At 40.5% G+C, this 25,557-nt stretch overlaps 1 protein-coding gene across 4 annotated transcripts in view; it reads left to right on the top strand.

The window, feature by feature from the left end:
* Window positions 1-25,557, top strand: part of ARHGEF9 (Cdc42 guanine nucleotide exchange factor 9) — a 195,939-nt gene that overhangs the window by 49,135 nt on the left and 121,247 nt on the right. For all 4 annotated transcript variants that reach the window (XM_043571349.1, XM_043571345.1, XM_043571347.1 and 1 more), the window contains exon 2: window positions 15,110-15,289. In XM_043571349.1, the coding sequence (XP_043427284.1) occupies window positions 15,110-15,289 (180 nt within the window). The remainder of the gene's footprint in view (window positions 1-15,109; window positions 15,290-25,557) is intronic.

Genomic DNA, 25,557 nt, shown 5'->3' with positions numbered 1-25,557 from the left:
ATACACACACCCACCCTCCCCTCCATCCCACCCCCCATCAGCCCTCAGTTTGTTCTCAGTTTTTAACAGTCTCTTATGCTTTGGCTTTCTCCCACTCTAACCTCTTTTTTTTTCTTCCCCTGCCCCATGGGTTCCTGTTAAGTTTCTCAGGATCCACATAAGAGTGAAACCATATGGTATCTGTCTTTCTCTGTATGGCTTATTTCACTTAGCATCACACTCTCCAGTTCCATCCACGTTGCTACAAAGGGCCATATTTCATTCTTATTGCCATGTAATACTCCATTGCGTATAAAAAACACAATTTCTTTATCCATTCATCAGGTGATGGACATTTAGGCTCTTTCCATAATTTGGCTACTGTTGAGAGTGCTGCTATAAACATTGGGGTACAAGTGCCCCTATGCATCAGCACTCCCGTATCCCTTGGGTAAATTCCTAGCAGTACTACTGCTGGGTCATAGGGTAGGTCTATTTTTTTTTTAATTTTTTTTTTTTAATTTTTTTTTTCAACGTTTATTTATTTTTGGGACAGAGAGAGGCAGAGCATGAACGGGGGAGGGGCAGAGAGAGAGGGAGACACAGATTCGGAAACTAGCTCCAGGCTCTGAGCCATCAGCCCAGAGCCTGACGCGGGGCTCGAACTCCGGGACCGCGAGATCGTGACCTGGCTGAAGTCAGACGCTTAACCGACTGCGCCGCCCAGGCGCCCCAGGGTAGGTCTATTTTTAATTTTTGGAGGAACCTCCACACTGTTTTCCAGAGCGGATGCACCACTTTGCATTCCCACCAACAGTGCAAGAGGGTTCCTGTTTCTCCACATCCTCTCCAGCATCTATAGTCTCCTGATTTGTTCATTTTGGCCACACTGACTGGCGTGAGGTGATATCTGAATGTGGTTTTGATTTGTATTTCCCTGATAAGGAGTGACGCTGAACATCTTTTCATGTGCTTGTTGGCCATCTGGATGTCTTCTTTAGAGAAGTGTATATTCATGTTTTCTGCCCATTTCTTCACTGGATTATTTGTTTTTCGGGTGTGCAGTTTGGGGACACTAGCCCTTTGTCCAATATGTCATTTGCAAATATATTTTCCCATTCCGTTGGTTGCCTTTTAATTTTGTTGATTGTTTCCTTTACAGCTTTTTATCTTCATGAGGTCCCAATAGTTCATTTTTGCTTTTTTTTCAATATATGAAATTTATTGTCAAATTGGTTTCCATACAACACCCAGTGCTCATCCCAAAAGGTGCCCTCCTCAATACCCATCACCCATCCTCCCCTCCCTCCCACCCCCCATCAACCCTCAGTTTGTTCTCAGTTTTTAACAGTCTCTTATGCTTCGGCTCTCTCCCACTCTAACCTCTTTTTTTTTGTTTTTTTCCTTCCCCTCCTTCATGGGTTTCTGTTAAGTTTCTCAGGATCCACATAACAATGAACACATATGGAATCTGTCTTTCTCTGTATGGTTTATTTCACTTAGCATCACACTCTCCAGTTCCATCCACGTTGCTACAAAGGGCCATATTTCGTTCTTTCTCATTGCCATGTAGTACTCCATTGTGTATATAAACCACAATTTCTTTATCCATTCATCAGTTGATGGACATTTAGGCTCTTTCCACAATTTGGCTATTGTTGAGAGTGCTGCTATGAACATTGGGGTACAAGTGCCCCTATGCATCAGTACTCCTGTATCCCTTGGGTAAATTCCTAGCAGTGCTATTGCTGGGTCATAGGGTAGGTCTATTTTTAATTTTCTGAGGAACCTCCACACTGTTTTCCAGAGTGGCTGCACCAATTTGCATTCCCACCAACAGTGCAAGAGGGTTCCCGTTTCTCCACATCCTCTCCAGCATCTATAGTCTCCTGATTTGTTCATTTTGGCCACTCTGACTGGCGTGAGGTAATATCTGAGTATGGTTTTGATTTGTATTTCCCTGATGAGGAGTGACGTTGAGCATCTTTTCATGTGCCTGTTGGCCATCCGGATGTCCTCTTTAGAGAAGTGTCTATTCATGTTTTGGGCCCATTTCTTCACTGGGTTATTTGTTTTTCATGTGTGGACTTTGGTGAGCTCTTTATAGATTTTGGATCCTAGCCCTTTGTCCAATATGTCATTTGCAAATATCTTTTCGCATTCCGTTGGTTGCCTTTTAGTTTTGTTGGTTGTTTCCTTTGCTGTGCAGAAGCTTTTTATCTTCATAAGGTCCCTGTAATTCATTTTTGCTTTTAATTCCCTTGCCTTTGGGGATGTGTCAAGTAAGAAATTGCTATGGCTGAGGTCAGAGAGGTCTTTTCCTGTTTTCCCCTCTAGGGTTTTGATGATTTCCTGTCTCACATTCAGGTTCTTTATCCATTTTGAGTTTATTTTTGTGAATGGTGTGAGATAGTGGTCTAGTTTCAACCTTCTGCATGTTGCTGTCCAATTCTCCCAGCACCATTTGTTAAAGAGACTGTCTTTTTTCCATTGGATATTCTTTCTGGCTTTGCCAAAGATTAGTTGGCCATACTTTTGTGGGTCTAGTTCTGGGGTTTCTATTCTATTCCATTGGTCAATGTGTCTGTTTTTGTGCCAATACCATGCTGTCTTGATGATGACAGCTTTGTAGTAGAGGCTAAAGTCTGGGATTGTGATGCCTCCTGCTTTGGTCTTCCTCTTCAAAATTACTTTGGCTATCTGGGGCCTTTTGTGGTTCCATATGAATTTTAGGATTGCTTGTTCTAGCTTTGAGAAGAATGCTGGTGCAATTTTGATTGGGATTGCATTGAATGTGTAGATAGCTTTGGGTAGTATTGACATTTTAACAATATTTATTCTTCCAATCCATGAGGATGGAATGTTTTTCCATTTCTTTATATCTTCTTCAATTACCTTCATAAGCTTTCTATAGTTTTCAGGATACAGATATTGTACATCTTTGGTTAGATTGATTCCTAGGTATTTTATGCTTCTTGGTGCAATTGTGAATGGGATCAGTTTCTTTATTTGTGTTTCTGTTGCTTCATTGTTAGTGTATAAGAATGCAACTGATTTCTGTACATTGATTTTCTATCCTGCCACTTTGCTGAATTCATGTATAGTTCTAGCAGACTTTTGGTGGCGTCTATCGGATTTTCCATGTATAATATCATGTCATCTGAAAAAAGTGAAAGCTTAACTTCATCTTTGCCAATTTTGATGCCTTTGATTTCCTTTTGTTGTCTGATTGCTGATGCTAGCACTTCCAACACTATGTTAAACACCACTGGTGAGAGTGCATATCCCTGTCGTGTTCCTGATCTCAGGGAAAAAGCTCTCAGTTTTTCCCCATTGAGGATAATGTTAGCAGTGGGCTTTTCATAAATGGCTTTTATGATGTTTAAGTATGTTCCTTCAATCCTGACTTTCTTGAGGGTTTTTACTAAGAAAGGATGCTGAATTTTGTCAAAGGCCTTTTCTGCATCGATTGACAGGATCATATGGTTCTTATCTTTTCTTTTATTAATGTGATGTATCATATTGATTGATTTGCGAATGTTGAACCAGCCCTGCATCCCAGCAATGAATCCCACTTGATCATGGTGAATAATTCTTTTTATATTCTGTTGAATTTGATTTGCTAGTATCTTATTGAGAATTTTTGCATCCATATTCATCAGGGATATTGGCCTGTAGTTCTCTTTTTTTACTGGGTCTCTGTCTGGTTTAGGAATTAAAGTAATACTGGCTTCATAGAATGGGTTTGGAAGTTTCCCTTCCCTTTCTATTTTTTGGAATTCTTGAGAAGGATAGGTATTACCTCTGGTTTAAACGTCTGGTAGAACTCCCCTGGGAAGCCATCTGGCCCTGGACTCTTATTTGTTGGGAGATTTTTGATAACTGATTCAATTTCTTCACTGGTTATGGGTCTGTTCAAGCTTTCTATTTCCTCCTGTTTGAGTTTTGGAAGTGTGTGGGTGTTTAGGAATTTGTCCATTTCTTCCAGGTTGTCCAGTTTGTTGGCATATAGTTTTTCATAGTATTCCCTGATAATTTCTTGTATTTCTGAGGGAATGGTTGTAATAATTCCATTTTAATTCATGATTTTATCTATTTGGGTCATCTCCCTTTTCTTTTCGAGAAGTCTGGATAGAGGTTTGTCAATTTTGTTTATTTTTTCAAAAAACCAACTCTTGGTTTCATTGATCTGCTCTACAGGTTTTTTTTTTTAGATTCTATATTGTTTATTTCTGCTATTTATTATTTCTCTTCTTCTGCTGGGTTTAGGCTGCCTTTGCTGTTCTGCTTCTATTTCCTTTAGGTGTGCTCTTAGGTTTTGTATTTGGGATTTTTCTTGTTTCTTGAGATAGGCCTGGATTTCAATGTATTTTCCTCTCAGGACTGCCTTCGCTGCATCCCAAAGCGTTTGGATTGCTGTATTTTCATTTTCGTTTGTTTCCATATATTTTTAAATTTCTTCTCTAATTGCCTGGTTGACCCATTCATTCTTTAGTAGGGTGTTCTTTAACCTCCATGCTTTTGGAGGTTTTCCAGACTTTTTCCTATGGTTGATTTCAAGCTTCATAGCATTGTGGTCTGAAAGTATGCATGGTATGATCTCAAGTCTTGTATACTTATGAAGGGCTGGTTTGTGACCCAGTATGTGATCTATCTTGGAGAATGTTCCATGTGCACTCGGGAAGAAAGTATATTCTATTGCTTTGGGATGGAAAGTTCTAAATATATCTGTCAAGTCCTTCTGATCCAATGTATCATTCAGGGCTCTTGTTTCTTTATTGTTTGTGTGTCTAGATGATGTATCCATTTCTTTAAGTGGGGTGTTAAAGTCTCCTGCAATTACCACATTATTATGAATAAGGTTGCTTATATTTGTGAGTAATTGTTTTATACATTTGGGGGCTTCTGTATTCGGTGCATAGACATTTATAATTGTTAGCTCTTCCTGGTGGATAGACCCTGTGATTATTATATAATGCCCTTCTTCATCTCTTGTTACAGCCTTTAATTTAAAGTCTAGTTTGTCTGATATAAGTATGGCTACTCCAGCTTTCTTTTGACTTCCAGTAGCATGATAAATAGTTCTTCATCCCCTCACTTTCAATCTGAAGGTGTCCTCAGGTCTAAAATGAGTCTCTTGTAGACAGCAAATAGATGGGTCTCATTTTTTTATCCATTCTGATACCCTATGTCTTTTGGTTTGTGCATTTTGTCCATTTTCATTCAGTGTTATTATAGAAAGATATGAGTTTAGAGTCACTGTTATGTCTGTAGGTTTCATGCTTGTAGCAATGTCTCTGTTACTTTGTCTCACAGGATCCTCCTTAGGATCTCATCTAGGACTCATTTAGTGGTGATGGATTCCTTCAGTTTTTGTTTGTTTGGGAAGACCTTTATCTCTCCTTCTATTCTAAATGACAGATTTGCTGGATAAAGGATTCTCGGCTGCATATTTTTTCTGTTCATCACATTGAAGATTTCCTGCCATTCCTTTCTGGTCTGCCAAGTTTCAGTAGATAGATATGTCACGAGTCTTATCAGTCTCCCTGTATATGTTAGAGCACGTTTATCCCTAGCTGTTTTCAGAATTTTCTCTTTATCCTTTTATTTTGCCAGTTTCACTATGCTATGTCATGCAGAAGATCGATTCAATTTATGTCTGAAGGGAATTCTCTGTGCCTCTTGGATTTCAATGCCTTTTTCCTTCCCCAGTTCAGGGAAGGTCTCAGCTATTATTTCTTCAAGTACACCTTCAGCACCTTTCCCTCTTTCTTCCTCCTCTGGAATACCAATTAGGCATAGATTATTTCTCTTTAGTGCATCACTTAGTTCTCTAATTTTCCCCTCATACTCCTGGATTTTTTTTTATCTGTCTTTTTCTCAGCTTCCTCTTTTTCCATAATTTTATCTTCCAATTCACCTATTCTCTCCTCTGCCTCTTCAATCCGAGCTGTGGTTGTCTCCATTTTATTTTGCAGCTCATTGATCACATTTTTTAGCTCCTCCTGGCTGTTCCTTAGTCCCTCGATCTCTGTAGCAATAGAGTCTCTGCTGCCCTGTATACTGTTTTCAAGCCCAGCGATTAATTTTATGACTATTATTCTAAATTCACTTTCTGTTATATTGTTTAAATCCTTTTGATCAATTCATTAGCTGTCGTTATTTCCTGGAGATTCTTTTGAGGGGAATTCTTCCGTTTTGTCATTTTGGATAGTCCCTGGAGTGGTGGGGAACTGCGGGGCACTTCCCCTGTGCTGTCTTGAATAACTTGCACTGGTGGGCGGGACTGCACTCAGACCTGATGTCTGCCCCCAGCCCACCTCTGGGGCCACAGTCAGACTGGTATGTACCTTCTCTTCCTGTCTCCTAGGGGTGGGGTTCACTGTGGGGTGGCGAGGCCAGTCTGGGCTACTTGCACACTGCCAGGCTTGTGGTGCTGGGGATCTGGCATATTAGCTGGGGTGGATCGGCAAGGTGCACAGGGGCGGGAGGGGCAGGCTCAGCTTGCTTTTCCTTTGGTGATCCGTTTTGGGAGGGGCCCTGTGGCACCAGGAATAAGTCAGACCCGCTGGAGGGCTGGATCCGCAGAAGCATAGCCTTGGGTGTTGGCACGGTTCAAGCATGTTCCCTGACAGGAACTGGTTCCCTTGAGATATTGGCTGGGGGATGGGCGAGGAAGATGGCACTGGTGAGTGCCTTTGTTTCCCACCAAGCTGAGCTCTGTTGTCTGAGGCTCAACAACTCTCCCTCCCGTTGTCCTCCAGCCCTCCTGTTCTCTCAGCAGAGCTGTTAGCTTATATCCTTCTAGATGTTAATTCCCACTTGCTGTCAGAACACACTCCTTCTGGCCCCTCTGCTTTTGCAAGCCAGACTCAGGGGGTCTGCTTTGCTGGTGGGCTGCCCCTCCACCCTGGCTCCCTCCCGCCAGTCCGTGTAGCACGCACCACCTCTCCGCCCTTTCTACCCTCTTCTGTGGGCCTCTCGTCTACACTTGGCTCTGGAGAATCTGTTCTGCTAGTCTTCTGGTGGTTTTCTGGGTTATTTAGGCAGGTGTAGGTGGAATCTAAGTGATCAGCAGGACGCGGTGAGCCCAGCATCTTCCCACGCTGCCATCTTCCTCCAACCTAAGCAGATTTTTTAAATCTACTGTTCACACGTGTGTACTCTGGTGGTTTGGAGACTAGCACAACTTGATTAAATCCATATTGCCTTATTTCCTTCTCATCCTACTTAGAAATTAGTGAAAGGGGCAAGAGGAGAAAGGATATAAATTGGAGTCATCGGGTGAGGAATTGAGGAACAGGCAGGCCAACATCACACAGCTAGGAAGAGGCAGCCTAGCTCCAGTGTTCCTATACTTAACCGTGGCTAAGGCTTTTGATGAATCAGAAGCATGGAGTTAGGACTGCATCTGCATGCAAGGGGATAAATTTGGCTAGAGTGGAAGGTCCCTGCCAGGATCAAGATAAGGGTTGGATCTATAGGTGAGGGCTTGATTAAGGAGAGCTTTGAAAGATTGACTGTAGGGAGTTATTAAGTCTTTGTGAGCATGGATAGTGGCACCATCAAACAAGTTTTAAGAAATGCATTATTAATGAGTAGGTTAAGCAGAGAGAGAGAGACCTGTGTGCAGCAGGAAGGCCAATTGAGAGGCAACTTGAGGTGATAAGGGCCATACCTAGGATGGGCCATTGGAAATGAAGATACAGGGTCATATCTGAGAGACAGACACATTGAAAAAAACAACAGCACACCAAGAAGAGGAATTAGAAATGGGAAAAATTAGGAAGGGTGGGAATGGGGGCATATGATAAGTTTCACATATGTTTTATTGGCAGTGTAGCAGGCCATCCAGTGAAATCTAGAGTAGGAAGTTGGAAATATGGGACTGGAGGTGCGAGAGCTGATGTCATGAGAAAGATGATTTCTCTGACTTTTGAATGTGGTAGTCAAGGGTCCAAAGTGGAAAGCTCATTCCTCAGTTTTCCCAGCCAGTTCAACTAGCTTGGGTCAACAGCAATGCCTGAATGAGTTATATTCAGCTCCAGTTTCTCATTTTCCTGAGTAGTAAAATCATCCTATCAAACACAAAGGATAGTGAGAAATAATACATTGTAATAATGAAATTTCTGTCCTTTGAGATGCTGAAATGTTAGCCTCAATAGAAAGCCAGAGCTGGAAGTGACTTAAGAGATTGTCTGTCTGGTTCAAGTCTGTAACTTTACTGATAAAGAGACTGAGACAGGTAAAGTAATTAGGTTCATTCAAGAAGTTACTGGCAGAGCTTCATTCAATGGCCAGTCTTTGCTTTATGCAATGATGCCTCCTAGCTGTTGTTGAAACAGCCTGGGTCATGCCTTTCCAGAAGTGGGGAAGACTGGTGTCCTTAAACACTTTGGGCAAGATAGACAGAATCTGTTTACAAGGCTGTATTAAAAAAAAGACTATTCAGGAGAGAGAATAAAATCCCAGCCTATTTTATATGTACTTAAAAGGAATGAAGGAGAGGATTTTGCTCTTGTCAATGCCTAGTTGTTGAAGGAGGGGACCTTCTGAAAGGTTGGGGGCAGGCACCAACCAAGAAAAACTTATAGAGACAAAGATGCCTCATGTCCCTTCTTATTGTCCCGTGAAGCTTCTCAGAAGGCAGGCCTGGGTCAGCTACCTTCATGGCAATTGACACATTTGCTATTCTGCACAACACATTTTTATTTTTTAACATTTCCCCCTTCTGCTTCTTGCTATTAAAACTCTAATATTTCTGACAGTCACCCTGGATAATTATATAACTATTTACAGGTGGTACTGTTCAGCTAGAGGGAAAGAGCAAGAAAATGAAGACAAGTGTTATGGCTCTAGATAACTAGGATCCCAGGGATTTTTTTACGTTGGCAAGACCTGGCATTGGGAATACTCCTTACATGGCCCAAAATATCCTTTCTCAGACATACCAACCACTGAAGGAGATCTTGTGGACAGGCAGGGAGCCCAATGTACAGGATGACATGGGGATCCCTGAGGAGAATGAAACAACTGGAGAGGCAAGGGTGAAGCCTATACTATGATGGTCCTTCAGGGTGGTGGTTCACCAAGTGTGTCTGTGAACCAGCAGCATAGGCATCACATGGGAACTTTTTTGAAATGCAAATTCTCAAGTCTTACTTAAGACCAACTGAATCAGAGAGTCAGACTTGGGGGCCTAGTAGTCTGTGTTTTAATAAACCCTCCAGAGGGTTGAGAATTACTACTCTAGGTCATTCACAGGGTGGGCTGGTATTCCTGGAAGGAGAAACCAGCTGGGAGCCTTCTATCTGCCTTCTTGTGGGGGAATGGCAAAAGCAAAGTTGTAGAGTAAGGCCAGCTAATAATTCAAATCTGCCCTACTAATTAATAACTGGGTGACTGTGGGCTACTTGCTTAGTGTCACAGATTATCTTAAGTAAAAATGGGGATGTTAATGTTTACCTTGGTGAGTTATAAAGATTAAGATCACAAAGTCCCTTGCCCAATGCCTCACATGTGTTTTCAACAAATACAGATTTTTCTTACTCCCTATTTTTTAAATATTTTTCAATGTTTATTTATTTTTTGGACAAAGAAAAAGCATGAGCAGGGGAGGGGCAGAGAGAGAAGGAGACAGAATCTGAAACAAGCTCCAGGCTCTGAGCTGTCAGCACAGAGCCTGACACGGGGCTCGAACTCACAAACTGTGAGATCATGACCTGAGCAGAAGTTGGACACTTAACCAACTGAGCTACCCAGGCACCCCATTCTTACTCCCTATTTTACTTTCTTCATCACTTTTTTCCCTGCCTTATTCCCTTCCCTCTGAAAGGGCCCACTGGCCACTCCAAGTTAACTGTAGACACATGCTTCAATTTTGATCAGAGACCAGGCTTAGAAGTCAAACTCTTAGAGGTCAATTCCTGTAGGGTGTTGTGGTCATATTTCTAGGTTAAAGGTCAGAAAAAATGGGTATGATAACAAATGTATCTACTTATAGTATCAATGGAAAAGAATATTTGATAATTAGGATTATCCTGGAAAATCTAGACAAAAATGAATAGGATCTCATTCCTTTTTTAAGAATGATATTATGACTCTTCCTCCTCCCCATCTTCTCATTCATGCCCAAAAGTGTCTTTGGTGTTGGGGTACAGAGCACTGTGTGTCCCACTCACTGGCAAGTCTGAGCAAGAGCCAACCTATATTTGTTTCTCTACCTGAAATATTCTGGGGATTAGGAATTATTTTGTTAGAAGTCACATCAGCACTGTCCTAAGGCCAAGAGCTATTTGGGTACCTTGTTGGAGTAACCCAGTAAGTACCATCTCCTGACTTTATGTTGGACTTGCAAGATAAATGGGTGGGTACAATTAGGATATTAAGGTTTTTGGAGGGGGGTGGGGTATAAACCAGTTTAAAATGTAAAAAATTTAACAGCTCATATAGCTACTCCCAAATGGCCATTTCTTGGCTTTTTTCATTTTATAGCTCTGTACCATTTGATAATTTTATCAGCTCCTGCTACTTAAAACTCTTGGCCTTGGCTTTTGCAAGATTACACTCCTTGATATCCTCATTAGGTACTGAAAGCTTCATTTGTTTCTCTGGCTCTTCTTCTCTTCCTCACCTCCCATTGTTGCTGTTTCCTGAGGTTTCTGGTCTTCTTTCTTAGCACTTTCTTCCAGGGAAAACTTCATTGGTTTCCACAATTTCTGAGCCATTGAGTCCAAAACCTATATAACTATCTCTCCTGATATCTCTTGAACTTGAAATCTACCTGCATATCTTGCTGGCCCCCCATATTCAACACATTGGAGAGAAAATTTGTCATCTCTTTTTCCCCTTCCCAAACCAGCATTTCCTCATGTAACTCTCATGACACTTTGACTTGAAACACCACCCCCACCCCCAAATCTACTTTGATTTCTTCATTTTCCTTAAGAGCCTTCAAACAGGACTCCATCCTACCTTTCCAGCTGTCCTTCCCCAACTCCCCCAACCCCCTCTTCCCAGCCCTCTCCAAATTCCACTACCTGTTTGCCATCAAATTCCCCATAGTTTTCACCTCTGAGACTTTATGTAGTCTCATTCCTAATTCCTCTGCCTCAAATGCCTTTCCTGATCCCTCTTCAATATGTTACAATCCTACCCATTCTTTAAGGCCTATTTTCAGTGTCCCACAAAATTACTTTAGAGCCTAACAGCCACATATGTTCCTCCCTTCTTCTGAAGTCTTGTACTAGGCCAACATGTACCAAGTACTGTAGTAGGCACTGTACATACAGTACTCAGTTTGCCCTCTCTACTACCCTGCCTGTGAGGCAGATATTATTATCCCCATTTTATATATGAAGAAATTGATTACAAAAGTTGTATATCTTGAAACTGTTCTCCTTGGCTTTTGTGATATTGTGCTCCTTGGTATCCTAATTACATGCTGAAAGTTCCATTTTGGTTTGTTTCTCTGACTCTTCTATTCCTCATCTCCCATAGTTAAAAACTATGGGGAATTTGATGGCAAACAGGTAGTAGAATTTGGAAAGGGTTGTTAAGAGGGGGTGGGAGAGTTGGAGAAGGACAGCTAGAAAGGTAGGATGGACTACTGTTTGAAGGATCTTAAATCTAGTTTGAAGAAAAGGAAGAAGTCAAAGTTGATTTGGGGGTGGGGGTGGTGTTTCAAGTTTAGAAAGTCACTGACACTTTCTGAAGTAGGAAAGCCCAGATTTGGAGCTAGGTTTGCTTACCCTTAACCATTTTGCATACTGCTTGAAGGGCATTCAGTGTTGGTGCCTGAAGGGCCTTTGATCTTCATGTAAGGACTAGGCATGAATCACAATAAGAAGATAATGGTGGAGGCTCACTGAATGAGTGTTGTATGGAAAATGGGTGAGCAAAGTGCATATTTATAAAAGAAATGTAGCAATTTAAGTCAATCCTGTACACAAAAGGAGGATTTGAAACCAATTTCCAGCCCAAATTTAGTTCACTTTTAAAACAACTCAGAGGATAGGGGAGTAGTGTCCCCTTATAACTGCTTATATTTGTGACTGGAAAGCACAGGAGCCCCATACAGCTACCAACCCCTTCTGGATTAGTCTTCCTCTCATGTCTGCACACATATCCATCAACTCTTGGTTCAGTATGTTGTAATTCATGAAGCAGGTGGGGATATAGAATTATACATTTTTAACAGTATAACCAACCCATCCAATGGCACGATAGCTTATAAGAGCAGACACTGGAGCCAAATTGTAGCTGCATTTGAATTATGTCTTCAATACTTATCAGCTGTATAAATTTAGGAAAGTCACTTAACCTCTCTGAACTTCAGTTTCCTCACCTGTAAGATAGGAATAATAATAGTATTTCCTCATAGGGATGCTGTGAAGCTTCAATGAATTAATGTGTGTAAAGTACTTAGAATAGTGCCTAACATATAGCAAGTACTCTATATTATCTAATATTATCATCATCATCGTCATCATCACTATCATTATCATCACACCTTTAGCAAGTAGTAGAGCAAGGTCTTAAATCCAGGTGTTCTTTTCTACCTTCTCTATGGTGTTACTTTGGGAAACAAATGGTCTAGGAGGCTGGCCATCTGCTGACTGTAGGCAAATTACTCCTGTTGTATTATACCTGATCTATAAAATGAGGGCTCAACATTAATGATCTTTGAAATGGTTTCCAGTTCTGACTGCCTTTGATTCCAAGTAGGCCCTGACAACAGACTTACAGTTTGTTTATGGACCCTGGATCCTATATTGACCTTGTCCAGAGTATAGCTGGGATCTCTTATCTGAGGGCCTAGGCAGGTCAGCTGGACTAATTGGGGACAAGAGTGAGCCAACTGCTGCTGGGAAGAGCCAAGCATAAGGTTGGAAAGATGACTGTAGAAAGAATACAGGCAGTGGAATTAGCCAGACCTGGGCCTAGGGTACCTAAGACAGCATCATAGATAGTGTCCTGAGCAAAGGATTGGTAATTGATGCCAAGATACTCTTGACCTTTGGTAAAAAGCCAAGGATATAGCCTTAAGCTACAAGTCTTCATGCTGTGATTTGGGGCTGTATGTGCTTATTGAGCCCTAGCAACACCCAGTTGGAAACCATCTTTGGCAGGAGAGGAGAAATTTCTTTATGAAGATTTATTCTATTGAGGCAAGTGACCAGCAATTCTTCTCCACTGAGGTCAGAACAAGAAGAAATTGACTTTCAGTGCAATTGGAAGAAAACAGGTTCAACATAAAAATAAATCTTCTCATAGGAAGGGGAACTAGTCACTTAAAGGTATCCATATCTAGTCACTTAAAGGTGTCCATATCTCCTTCTTTTGGATTCTTTAAGAATATGAGTTATATGGTTTGAGATATTATGGATGGAATTTTATGAGTTCAGTATAGCTAATGAGTAGACATTGGTAGTATGGTATGATGGGCATTAGAGTATATGCAGTCAGAAGGCCAGGCTCCATTATTATCAACTTGTATGATTGACCAAGCACAGGTTACCTATCAAAGCCTCAGTTTCCTTATCTTTAAAATATGGGTAATAGTGACACCTTGCTCATTCAGTGAGGATCAAGTGATACAGTAGATGTGAAAATACATTGTAAACTGTAAAGCATGAAACACTTGAAAGGTAGTGTTATAAAAAGTCCTACTGGAAATCTCTCTTGCATCCATGATCAGGAGCCCCCCATGCTGTACCTGACCAACAGAATGCCTTGCCTAAGTCAAAAGATCAGTTATTGGATATGTTTTCATGTGTATGCAATGTGTTATGTGCTAATTTCATGACCATGGGGTTATTCTCTAGTTGGCATATTGAAAGACAGACCTATGTGAGAGGATGCATATTCTATATTCTGTCTCTGTTGTTTTTGAACCATTTGAACCGTCTTTGGGCTTGTGGAGCCACAATTGCCTTAGAGAATCAGCCCTTCCTCAAAACAGATTGATGGAAAAGTTAACATATAGTGAACATGTTCAGAAATTTAGTGCTAGAGAGAGAATTCTTGAATCCCTTGCCTTGACAGGCCATATGTTCTCTATTCTAGAATCTGTTTCTCCAAATGCCAGGAAGATTGATGGCCCATATAGGCTGTAAACAGCTGGGAAAAAAGGATAACAAACAACATAGGGGTCTGGATGGCAGCCAGAGAGAGGCAGACTCTTTTCTCACCCCCATCCTCATCACTGTGCTTAGATGAGTGTTGTGAATGTGTGTGTGTGTGGGGGGGGAATGTGGAACTGGGATATATGTTTTCCTGTTACTGTGTGGATTACAGTCCTACTGGTCATATACTTTAATGACCAGGGTTAAGGTCTTTGCACAGCCCCTGTCTTGCTGCGTGATCCTAAGTTCACTCCTTAGCTTCCTTGTGACTCAGTTTTGCCATCTGTCAAATGCAGGATTCAACCTAGACCCCCTACATATCTCATAGGGTGGTGGTACAAATCACTGAGTGAATTTATGCCAAGGTTGAATTTTATGGAAGCAAGGCATCACAGAAAGCCATATTCTTTCACACCCATGACCTCTCTGGATGGCATCATGTGTGGGTGAGACCAGGAGGCTGCAGGACTGGAGTCCATTGTGTGTGAGGAATGCCATGATTTGTAACCCCTTGGGAGTGGGTTATAGTGGTGTTAAATAATGTACCACCAACTCTCAATTGGTCAGTTCCAAGAAGGAGGAGGAAACAGGGAGGGACACAGAGAATCTAGAACAAATATGTTTGAGCTTCATTTTAGCCTTTGATTTTAACCTCTTCACCCATTCCAGACCCAGGGCTGCCTTTAAGCACTAAGAGAAGATGCATTGGAACTTTCTTTCTTTTCTGGGGAAGGATCTAATGAGTAGGGATAAAAGCATAAGGCTTATGTAGTTCATATTCACATTCTGGGTCATTCCATCCACTGGCTAATGGAAAGTTGACAAGTATTGTTTGTCTTGTGGTCCAGTGGAGCTTGTGCTTCCCAGTGCCATCTCCCTCTCCCCAACCCTTCACCACTAGTATGTCAGTTTTTCCATAACTAGTAGAGTTCTGTGGGTGGGGTAAAGGGCAAGTAAGGTAGCCAGCTGTGTGGACTGAACACATTCTCATTTTGTCTCCTAAGCTGATCACTGGAGATTCCATCGTTAGTGCTGAGGCAGTATGGGATCACGTCACCATGGCCAACCGGGAGTTGGCATTTAAAGCTGGCGACGTCATCAAAGTCTTGGATGCTTCCAACAAGGATTGGTGGTGGGGCCAGATCGACGATGAGGAGGGATGGTTTCCTGCCAGCTTTGTGAGGGTGAGTGTCAGTCAGCCTTCACTCCCCTCTCCTGTCTCCTTGGCTACCTGCCCCTGGCTCCCCCTTCACCAGCCTCTTTTCTCCTGTTCATTTCTCTCCTGGTGGCTCCTCACAATTTTTCCTTTTTTTTTTCTTACCGAGGACTTGAGCCTCCTTTAATCTTTTCCCTTCTAATTTTGAGTCTTTTCTTTTTATCCCTTATTTATTTTAACAATTCCCATATTTTGCCTCCTGCCTCCTGTCTCCTAAGTATGGTGGCTTTGTACAAATCACTTCCCTTTTGGCCTTGATGGTTTTTGAAGACTCTTAACTTTATATTGTTGTGAACTTTTGCCTTTCTTATATCTCTTCTTTTCTGATTTCATTATTTTCCTTGTCTCCCCTTTTCTTTCATTTTATAGATCTCTCCCTTCCTTCCTCCTCCCCTTCTCACTCCTCTCTGCCTTCTTTATCTTCTTTCTCTTATTTAGGAAAGCGTGAACATGCCTGTGTGTTGTCTTCAGCTATTAATGTAAGAGTATGGGCTCTCTACCCTCTCAGGGGCTAGAGTTTACTGATTGCATATCTTACTTTGAGTGAGGTGACTGGGATTTAAGATGTGTTCAGGGTGGGAAGCAGTCAACTTGACAGGGCTTTTAAGGTCTTGGCCCTTTTGACATTGTGCCATGAAGAACCTGGCCCTTAATAGAAGGGGCTCTTGAGAAAGGTTTCCTTAGCAGTTTCTGCTTCCTCTGGGTTATCAATTAGCAGAATGCTATGGGGAAAAGCACTAGCCTGATGTCTCAGCTTTTGGCCTTCCTTAGAGTTATGAGCTAGAATATGTTTTTGTTTTTTTGTTGGTAATTGTGGGCTCTGATTCCCCCAACCCCCATCCACAAAATGGTGTTGACAGTTCTTTCATGCCAGTAGAGATCACAGTGAAATGACTTTGTGGCAGTACAAATACAAAAGCTACGTTAGGATGTCTTATGATCATCCCTACCACAGCCTATCACGTTTTGTTAGTTTCTTCTGTAAGATACCTGATGCCAAACAAAATATCAGAGTGGCTTGGGCTCCTGGAAGACGAAGGGCATCAGGATTATCATGACATTGTGACATGAGGGAAGGAGCAGGGCATTTGGAGTCAGATAACCCACAATGCAATTTCAGCTTTACTACCTCCCAACTCCATGGCTTTTGGAAAGACTTCAGTTCCCTGAACCTTGATTTCCTCATCTGAAAAATAAGGATAACAGAATTTTATGAGGATTAAATGAGATCACATAAAGGTCTAAAGTGTTTAGCACAGTGCTTGGCACATGGTGGGTAACTGGCAAATGGTAACTTGATTTATCACCAGTATTATCCTCCTCATTATCACCCCACCACGTTATTAGCTCCAAAAGGTCTATGTATCAAGGCTGGCCTTAGTGGTTAAAAAAGGCCTCCTTTCTTGGAGGACTTTAAACCTAGGAAACACTGTTATCTGGTTGGAATTATTTAGGTGAGGTCAGTACTCAGAAGCAGAGAGGTAGACAAAATGATCTTTCATCTTCTTCTGTCCTGAAAATCTCCTAATGAAATATCCAATCCTTTTTCCTCTATGTATGTGGCATCTTCCGTCAGTCTTCAAGTATCATCTCTGTTCCAGCTTAGCCTTGCTGCTTGATGAATTGGTCCCAGGGGTAATCAGAAAGAAAACATCAGTAACCATGGGTCTTTAGGATTAGTGTGTGGTCCTGTAAAGAAACAGCTTATGTGTCTTGTGCTGACAAACCCTTCTTAAAGGAAGAATTAAACTGTACCCCAGTGTTACCCCAATTCAAATGTATTTGACCTTCTGTGAAATGTCATTTTTATAATAAACAGTAAATAAAGGGATGGGGCAGAGTGATTCAGGGAGGCAAATGGCAGAGCCAAGCTTTAGCATATCAGTGAACTGGCATTTATGCTTCTGCTTCCAAGACCAGGAGAAGCACACATTCCCAGCAGCTGAAGCTTACCTTTGAGAAGACCACTGACTGGCTCAGGCATGCATGACAGAGTCTAGCCTAGGGTTTTCTGCCCTGGCTTCATGATGAAATAAATCACATGGGTGAAAAAAAAAAACCATCAAAATGTTTTTTTTTTTTAACATCAAAACTCAGGCTCTAGGCTAGTTAAATCAGAATCTTTGATGTTGAGAACCACTGCTCTATACCAGAATAGTGTTGTATGTAACTGATGAATCACTAAATTCTACTTCTGAAACTAATATTATATTGTATGTTAACTAAAATTTAATAAATAAAAAAAGAAATATAATGTTAGCCACAAATGTGAGCCACATGAATCACAAATTCAAGCCACAAATATAATTAAATTTTTCTAGTAGCCACAGTAAAAAAAGTAAAAAAAAAATACAAAAATACAGGTGAAATTAATTTTAATATGTTTTCTTAACCCAATGTATCCAAAATATTATCATATAATATATATTATCACTATGAAAATTGTTAATAATATATTTTTCTACTGAAATTTGGTGTGTATTCTATGATGGCAGTATATCTTCATTTACATTAGTCACATTTCAGGTGTTCATTAGCCACATGTGGCTAGTTGCTACTGTATTAGCACAAATCTAGACTGAGGACTGTGATAACAGACTAGGGCCGTTAATGACAGGGTACAAGTCATAATTTAGAGGTCCAGTATTCTATCTACTATACTAATATTTATTCTTTGAGAAATTAAGATCGCATTACATGTTGCCTCAGATTGTATCCAGAATGAGCATTTGATCATTGTGAACCTTTTTGTTTTAATAATAGTTGAATTTTTCACACCTCTACATGGGAGTACATGGAACCCTAGGGGCCAGCTGTTGTGGTGTTATAAGTAAAAAGAAAGGGGGTCAGGCTGTTTCATGAATGATATGAATATTTTTGTGGTGTTACCAGTAAAAGGAAAGGGGGTCAGGCTGTTGCATGCATGTTATGAATATTATCTCTTTCAATTCTCCTTTATGACAATTTATGTTTAGGTTTACATTTCTGGTGGGATTTTGTGATACTCAAGGGGTTGAATGATGGAGGTTGTATAGACTCTTATCTAGTAGATATTTTCTAGTAGTAGATATTTTAAAATAAAATTGCTGTCTCCATTATTCTACATTGATTTTGGTTGAGGTTAGAATGGTATTATGGAAATGGTACTAGCTATATTAAGAAATGATAGACCTGAGTCCTAGTCATGGATCTCTCAACCATTTGGTATATGATCATGGGCTTTTATTTTCTCCTTTATTTCTGAAGCACCTTCTAGAATTTATTCAAGCTCTGACATGTATAGGTAGGACATAGAAGGAAATCACATTGAACTATTGAATCTTTATTAGTGCTGATGTAGTTGGTATGTACATGGGTAACTTTCTGGGATACTGCACCTTCATGTTATAGGACAGTGACCTGCTTTATCCAGACTCACCTTGACCTGAGATTCAGTAACTCCTTGAAAACATCATCCCTAGGTTGCTTGGCACATAACATGAAAGTATATTAGGAGGGAAAAAACTTCCCACTGAACTCCATACCAACTGGACACCTTTGTGGATCACTGAACCAACTTGGTCACTGATGTAGTGGGGCATCCCCATTCCCTACCTGGAAGTCCCATTGTTGTATGAGCACCCCAGTACTAGGATAGATAATCAAGGGTTCTTAGGGTAGTTCTGTCCAAGCTAGTCTTACTTTTTATTAAGTTAAAATCCAGTGTGGAGTCTAAGGAATGCAAATTCTTTTAGTTTCCAAGTTTTTAGTTAAATTCCAGCTAATTAACATACAATGCAGTATTAGCTTCAGGTGTAGAATTTAGTGATTAATCACTTCTGGTGCTCATCACAAGTACCTTCCTTAATACCATCACCTATTTAACTCATCCCCCCAACCTGCCACACCTCCTGCCACCACCTCCCCTCCAGTAACCACCAATTTGTTCTCAATAGTTTAGAGTCTATTTCTTGGTTTGTCTCTCTCTCCCCCCAACCCATGTTCATTTGTTTTATTTCTTAAATTCCACATATGAGTGAAATCATATGGTATTTGTCTTTCTCTGATTTATTTCACATAGCATTATTTCTCTAGCTCCATCCACATCATTGTAATTGGCAGGATTTCATTCCTTTTTATGGCTGAATAGTATTCCAGTGTGTGTGTGTGTGTGTGTGTGTGTGTGTGTACCACATCTTCTTTATCCACTCATCAGTCGATGGGCATTTGAGCTGTTTCCATAGTTTGGCTATTGTTGATAATGCTGTTGTAAACATCAGGGTGCATGTATCCCTTCAAATCAATATTTTGATATCCTTTGGGTAAATTCCTAGGAGTGCAATTGCTGGATCATGGGGTAGTTCTATGTTTAACTTTTTGAGAAACCTACATACTGTTTTCCAGAGTGGCTGTACCAGTTTGCATTCCCATCAACAGTGTAACAGGGTTCCCCTTTCTCCAGATTCTCACCAACACCCATGGTTTCCTGTGTTGTTAATTTTAGCCATTCTGACAGGTGTGAGATGATATTCACTGTAGTTTTGATTTCCATTTCCCTGATAATGAGTGATGTTGAGCATCTTTTCTTGTGTCTGTAGGCCATCTATTTGTCTTCTTTGGAAAATATCTATGTCTTCTGCTCATTTTTAACTGAATTATTTGTGTTTTTTGGGTGTTGAGTTTTATAAGTTCTTTATATATTTTGGATACTAATGCTTTATCAGATACGTCATTTGTAAGTATCTTCAACCATTCTGTAGACTACCCTTTAGTTTTGTTGATTGTTTCCTTCGCTGTGCAGAAATTTTCTATTGTGAGGAAGTTTATTTTTGCTTTTGTAAGCAACCCAGATTCTTGAATCATTTGTGCTGTTAGATGTGCAGCTTGAGCAGCTTTCTGTACATCTTTGAAACTCAGTTTTCCTCCTTGTAAAATGGGGATAATTGAGTATTATGAAAATATTCTGTAACCTGTGGTATCTTGGTTACCTGTCATTAGGAAGTTTGATACCATTTTGGCTGCTTTATAAATTGCTAGGTATATGTGTCTTCTACCCAGTCAAATATTTGAATTTCCTGTTTTTCAGAATTTTATTCTGTATGTGTGTTTGTGTGTGTGTGTCTGTGTGTGTTATCAGATTTTCTCCCTTCTGAACTTGGGATATGGCTTTACAAAAACAATGCAGGAGTTGATGTACTTTGCCAGCAATTAGGTTAAGTAAATTACAGCTTTCTGAACATCAGTCCCCATATGTAGCTATTGACATCTTCAGCTGCTTTCCTGGGCTGATTTCCCCCCGGGAGCTGACAGCAGACTGCTGAGATATGATTGTACCTAGAAGTAGCAAATCCCACCCCTCTAGGGGGCCTCCTTTTACATGCTGAGCCCTAACTCCAAATCATTCTGGCTCTCATTTTGTTTGTCCCCATGTAAAAAGGGGCTTTGTTTCTGACTCTGGGTCATGGCCTGGGGAGGACCTACTGCCCACTTGAGGGCAAGATGTGTACAGGACACATCTTATTTGTGGTAGTAGGTGAAGCCTGTGTGACAAAGCATAGGTTTGGTCAGAAAGTAAAGAGCCTGTTCAGATATCATCAGCATGTATTTTCCTTGTTTCTTCAAATTCTAGATTTCTCTGGTTTCTGGCCTAGCTTGAGGCAAGGGATTGAAAGGATGAGCTAATCAGGTCATCACTGTTATTCCTTGCAATTGTACAGATTAGATGTCACAGTAACTGTCTCCTGTTTATAGGGAAGCTCACTGTTTCAGAGTGTTTCTTGGCTTTTAATTACATAGAATCTCTTTTTGGCTGCATTTTGGGAAAGATTTTCACATGTATGAAACCCTAGACTCATAGTAGATTTAGAATTGGAAACACTCATCTTTGCCAGCAGCAGCCAACTTAGATTTTTATGGGGTCCATATCAGTAACTTACATAAGTAAAGCAATCTGAGACTACGGTAAGTGGTGGTATGTGTCCAGTTGAAAATCTATATGAAATTTAAAGTGAAAAAAGTGATTTCGATGGTTCTTATTGGTGGGGTAGGGTGTAGGAAGGAGGAAAATCCAGTGGGCTGAGATTTTCTGTTTTTTTTTTTTTTTTCAAGAAAAGCCAGAAATTGGATTTTATGTAAAAACCTCCATACTTTAAGTGTTGATCAGTAATTCACTTTTTTAAAAAAGAAATACTGTGAGGGACAAACAGAACACATCTGTGGGCTAAATTGGTTCTCCAAGTCTCAGCTTGTGACCACAGCCCGACCTCCTAATTGTATAAATTCTGAGGAGACATAAATCCAGAAAATGCAAGTGACTTGCTCAACTTATGTAGTGAATTAGTGACAAAACCAGCACTTGAATGTAGACCTCCTGAATCTTAAGACAGTTAAAGTCTTTGTCTAGTAAGTATAATGTCTGGGCTTCTTCAGGTATGATTTCTGTTCATTTCTTTCCCTGTGAATGGGCCATAATTTCCTGTTTCTTTGTATGCCTTGTAATTTTTTCATTGAAACTGGAAATTTTTAACATTTTAGTGTCATAACTCTAGAAATAAGATTCTTCACCTTCCTCATGATTTGCTGTACTTGATTGTTGAGGGCTGTGGTCTGTTTGTTTTGCGACTTTTCCAAAGTTTGTGTGCGTGTGTGTGTGCGCACGCGCGCATGCAAAGACTGTATTCCTTGTCATGTGTGGTGACTAAAATCTCTGTTATGTTATCTTATTGGTCTGCCAGTCACCTGACAGAGAATTATTTAAGTACTGAAGTCAAGAAAAACAAACAAACGAACAAACAAAAAACGTTATTCTCCTGCTCTTTGCAGCTTGGCTCTGAGCTGGGGCACTTCTTCAACACTACTCCGTGCTGCTCACAGTTTTGCCTTAGTTTTCTTTTACTACTCTCCTATTCTCATGTAACCCACTCCTCCAAAAGTGTAAGCCTATAATTCTTTCAGGCTTTTTCTGAGCATGAATCTATTCCAAGTCATGTATGTTGTACCCTTACTTCCTCAGTGTGTACAGTGGCCTTCTGAGTCCTTATTCTCCCAAGGAATTTCTTTCTCAGTCTCTTCCTTCCTGTGCTGTTGGGTCTGTTTTCTACTTTCCCCTTCTTCCATGCCTTACTCTAAGTGATCATAGGCAATGTATATCTTTAAATCTTTTAACAGAAGCAGTCACTGCCTGGGAAGCCACTTTAGCCCAAGGGAGTAGGGGTACAAAACAAAGTTGTTTTTTTGTTTTGTTTTTTGACTGTTCTCTGTGCCTGTCCCTAAGTGCCAAACAGGTCAAAATACACAGCCACAGTATTTTATGAACAATATCATTAGCCTGGCACCAGCAAGTTGCATGAGGAAAAGGGAACCCTCTTGCATTGTTTGTGGGAATGCAAACTTGGGAATGCAAACTTGTGGGAATGCCTCTCAGCTGCTGGGGAAAAGGGGATAGTAGACAAATGAACAAAAATGCCTCAACATTCTCTAACACATTTTAGCTTCCTCTTTTTGCATTAAGAAATCCCTGATTGCAGTAAGCTTTGGATCAGATTCTAGAATTTTGAAAAAGTTGGTTCTATCAGTATTTGCAAGCTAATGATTGTTTCAGTGGAGGGACTGAGTTTTGTAATCCTAATCTATAATTGTTAGCGATGTTTTTCCCTGCTTGAATCTTAATCCTGTGCTTGCTGGGCTGTAGAATATCAGGAAAGGATATGCTTGGGCTGCTAACAAGACTGTTAACACTTGAAGACATACCTCCATTCAGTGGCAACACTGTTTTGCTTTCTTGTGATGACTTAATATATGCCAGCCATTGTTTATCCACTCAAGCTTCAAATGGATATAGGCCTTTAGCCTTAACCATCTACATAGAAGTTTCTTGTTTGTGGACCTAGAGGTGACTCATTACAGAATATGTGAGTTGAGGCTGACATTAGTAGGAAGGGCCTTTCTCTCTAGTTTACAGAGATTTATCTCCTCCATAGTAGAATTTAAAATGGCATTATTAGCACTTACATGATCTATCTTAATGGGTTCTCCCTGTGTACATGCTTTGGATGAGATCATTTACTACATCCTTTGGCTAATTGGAAGGGGATTTTTTAAAATATGGAGCCATCTTCAGCTCAGAGAAAACCCTAAATCTGACTGTTGCCTGACCCACGTGATTTCCTCCAAATTCAAGTAGGTCACACTTAAGGTCTCTCTTAGAATCTCCCAAATTTAAAGCAACATTGAATGTCATATAGTGTATCTCATAGCCTCTAGGCAGGAGTTACAGCCAAATAGCCCTGAACTTCTGAGAACCTGGCCAGAGTTCTTTGCTAAAAAGTAGTTGAAGGTAACATTTAGCAGATCAAACTCTCCTGCCTCTCCTTCCCTTCCACCACATGATCAGAGAAACACACGATCAGGGGAGGGGCAGAGAGAGAAGGAGAAAGAATCTCAAGCAGGCTCCACGCTCAGCATGGAGCCCAACATGGGGCTTGATCTCATGACTGTGAGATCCTGATATAAGCCAAAATCAAGAGTTGGGCACTTAACTGATTGAGGCATCCAGGCACCCTCCAAAAACAAATGACCTAATTAAAAAATGAGAAGACATGATTAGACATTTTTCCAAGGAAGACATCCAGATGGTCAACAAACATATGAACATTTTCACAGCATCACTGATCATCAGATAAATGGAAATCAAAATTACAATGAGATATCACTACACACCTCTCAGAGTGGGTAAAATCAACAACACAAGAAACAACAGGTATTGGTGAGGATGTGGAGAAAAGGGAACCCTCTTGCGTTGTTTGTGGGCATGCAAACTCAGGTGCAGCCACTCTGGAAAGCAGTGTAGAGGTTCCTCTACAAGTTAAAAATATAACTACCCTATATTACAGCAATTGTACTACTAGGCATTTACCCAAAGAATAAAAAAAAATACTAATTCAAAGGGATACATGCTCCCCAATGTTTATAGCAGCATTATCTACAGTAGCCAAACTATGGAAATAGCCAAAGTGTCCATTGACTGATGAATAGATAAAGAACACACACACACACAATAGAATATTACTCAGCCATAGAAAAGAATGAGATCTTGCCATTTGCAAGGACATGGATAGAACTAGTGAATATTATGCTAAGTGAAATAAATCAGAGAAAGAAAAATACAATAAGATTTCACTCATATGTGGAATTTAAGAAACAAAACAAATGAGCAAGGGGAGGGAAAAAGAGACAAACCAAGAATCAGATTCTTAGCCATAGAAAACAACTTCATGGTTACCTGAGGGGAGGTGGGTGGGGGGATGGGTTAAATAGGTGATGGGCATTAAGGAGAGCACTTGTGATGAGCACAGAGTGTTGTATGTAAGTATGGAATCACTATATTGTGCACTTGAAACTAATATTACACTGTTTGTTAGCTAACTAGAATTTAAGTAAGAAGTTAATGAAAAGTCATCTAATTCAGCTTCGTTGTTGCTGTTTGAACACCTCCAAAATGTTCCTACCTCCTAAGTGTTCATCCAGTCACTGCTTTTATGCCTTCATTAACAAGTGGCTCCCTATCTTTTCAGACCACTGATTGTAGGTGAAGACAACTCTGAGAGAGTTTGTCCTTATGTTGAACTGAAATCTGTCTTTCTGGAACTTCTACTCATGGAAATGGTGTAAGTGGCTAAGAGCACTATCTCTGTAGATAAAATCTGGATTAGAATAGTAGCCTTCCTATTTATTAGCAGTATAACGATGGGCAGATCACTTGTATTTTCTTTTCTTCAGTGATCTCGTCTTTAATTTGATGAGATAATAGTACCTACCTCATTAATTTGTTGTGAGGACTAAACAGAACTATGCCTTTTGCATATTTCTTTTAAATTACTGATAGTAGGTTCTGGCATATAGAAAGCAATAATAATGATACTACTAGTAGCAAATTTTCAATGTTAATAGTGGAAGTAATGTCCTTATTTTACCCCACCCCCACACCCTCCTCAGAATGCACTGACCCTCTACTCTGTAGTTCTTCAGACATCTGAAGTCTGAGATGAAGTCTACTAAGCCCCACCTGTTCTCCAGGCCTCTGTATGTGGCTAGATGGAGGCCATTTGACCAGTAAAAGCTTCTGTTCCTCCACTTACTCACTTGTATGAAGACATGGGCTGCAGGGAAGCTCAGAGATGTTGATACTGCCAGCCTCACAAAACTAATAGAAATGGCGTTATAAGTAATGAGTCTGCTGAATATGTAATTGAATGGTGT

The sequence above is a fragment of the Prionailurus bengalensis genome, chromosome X (genome assembly GCF_016509475.1).
Source record: "Prionailurus bengalensis isolate Pbe53 chromosome X, Fcat_Pben_1.1_paternal_pri, whole genome shotgun sequence".
Lineage (NCBI taxonomy): Eukaryota > Metazoa > Chordata > Mammalia > Carnivora > Felidae > Prionailurus > Prionailurus bengalensis.
This window is presented reverse-complemented; position numbering and strand designations above follow the sequence as displayed.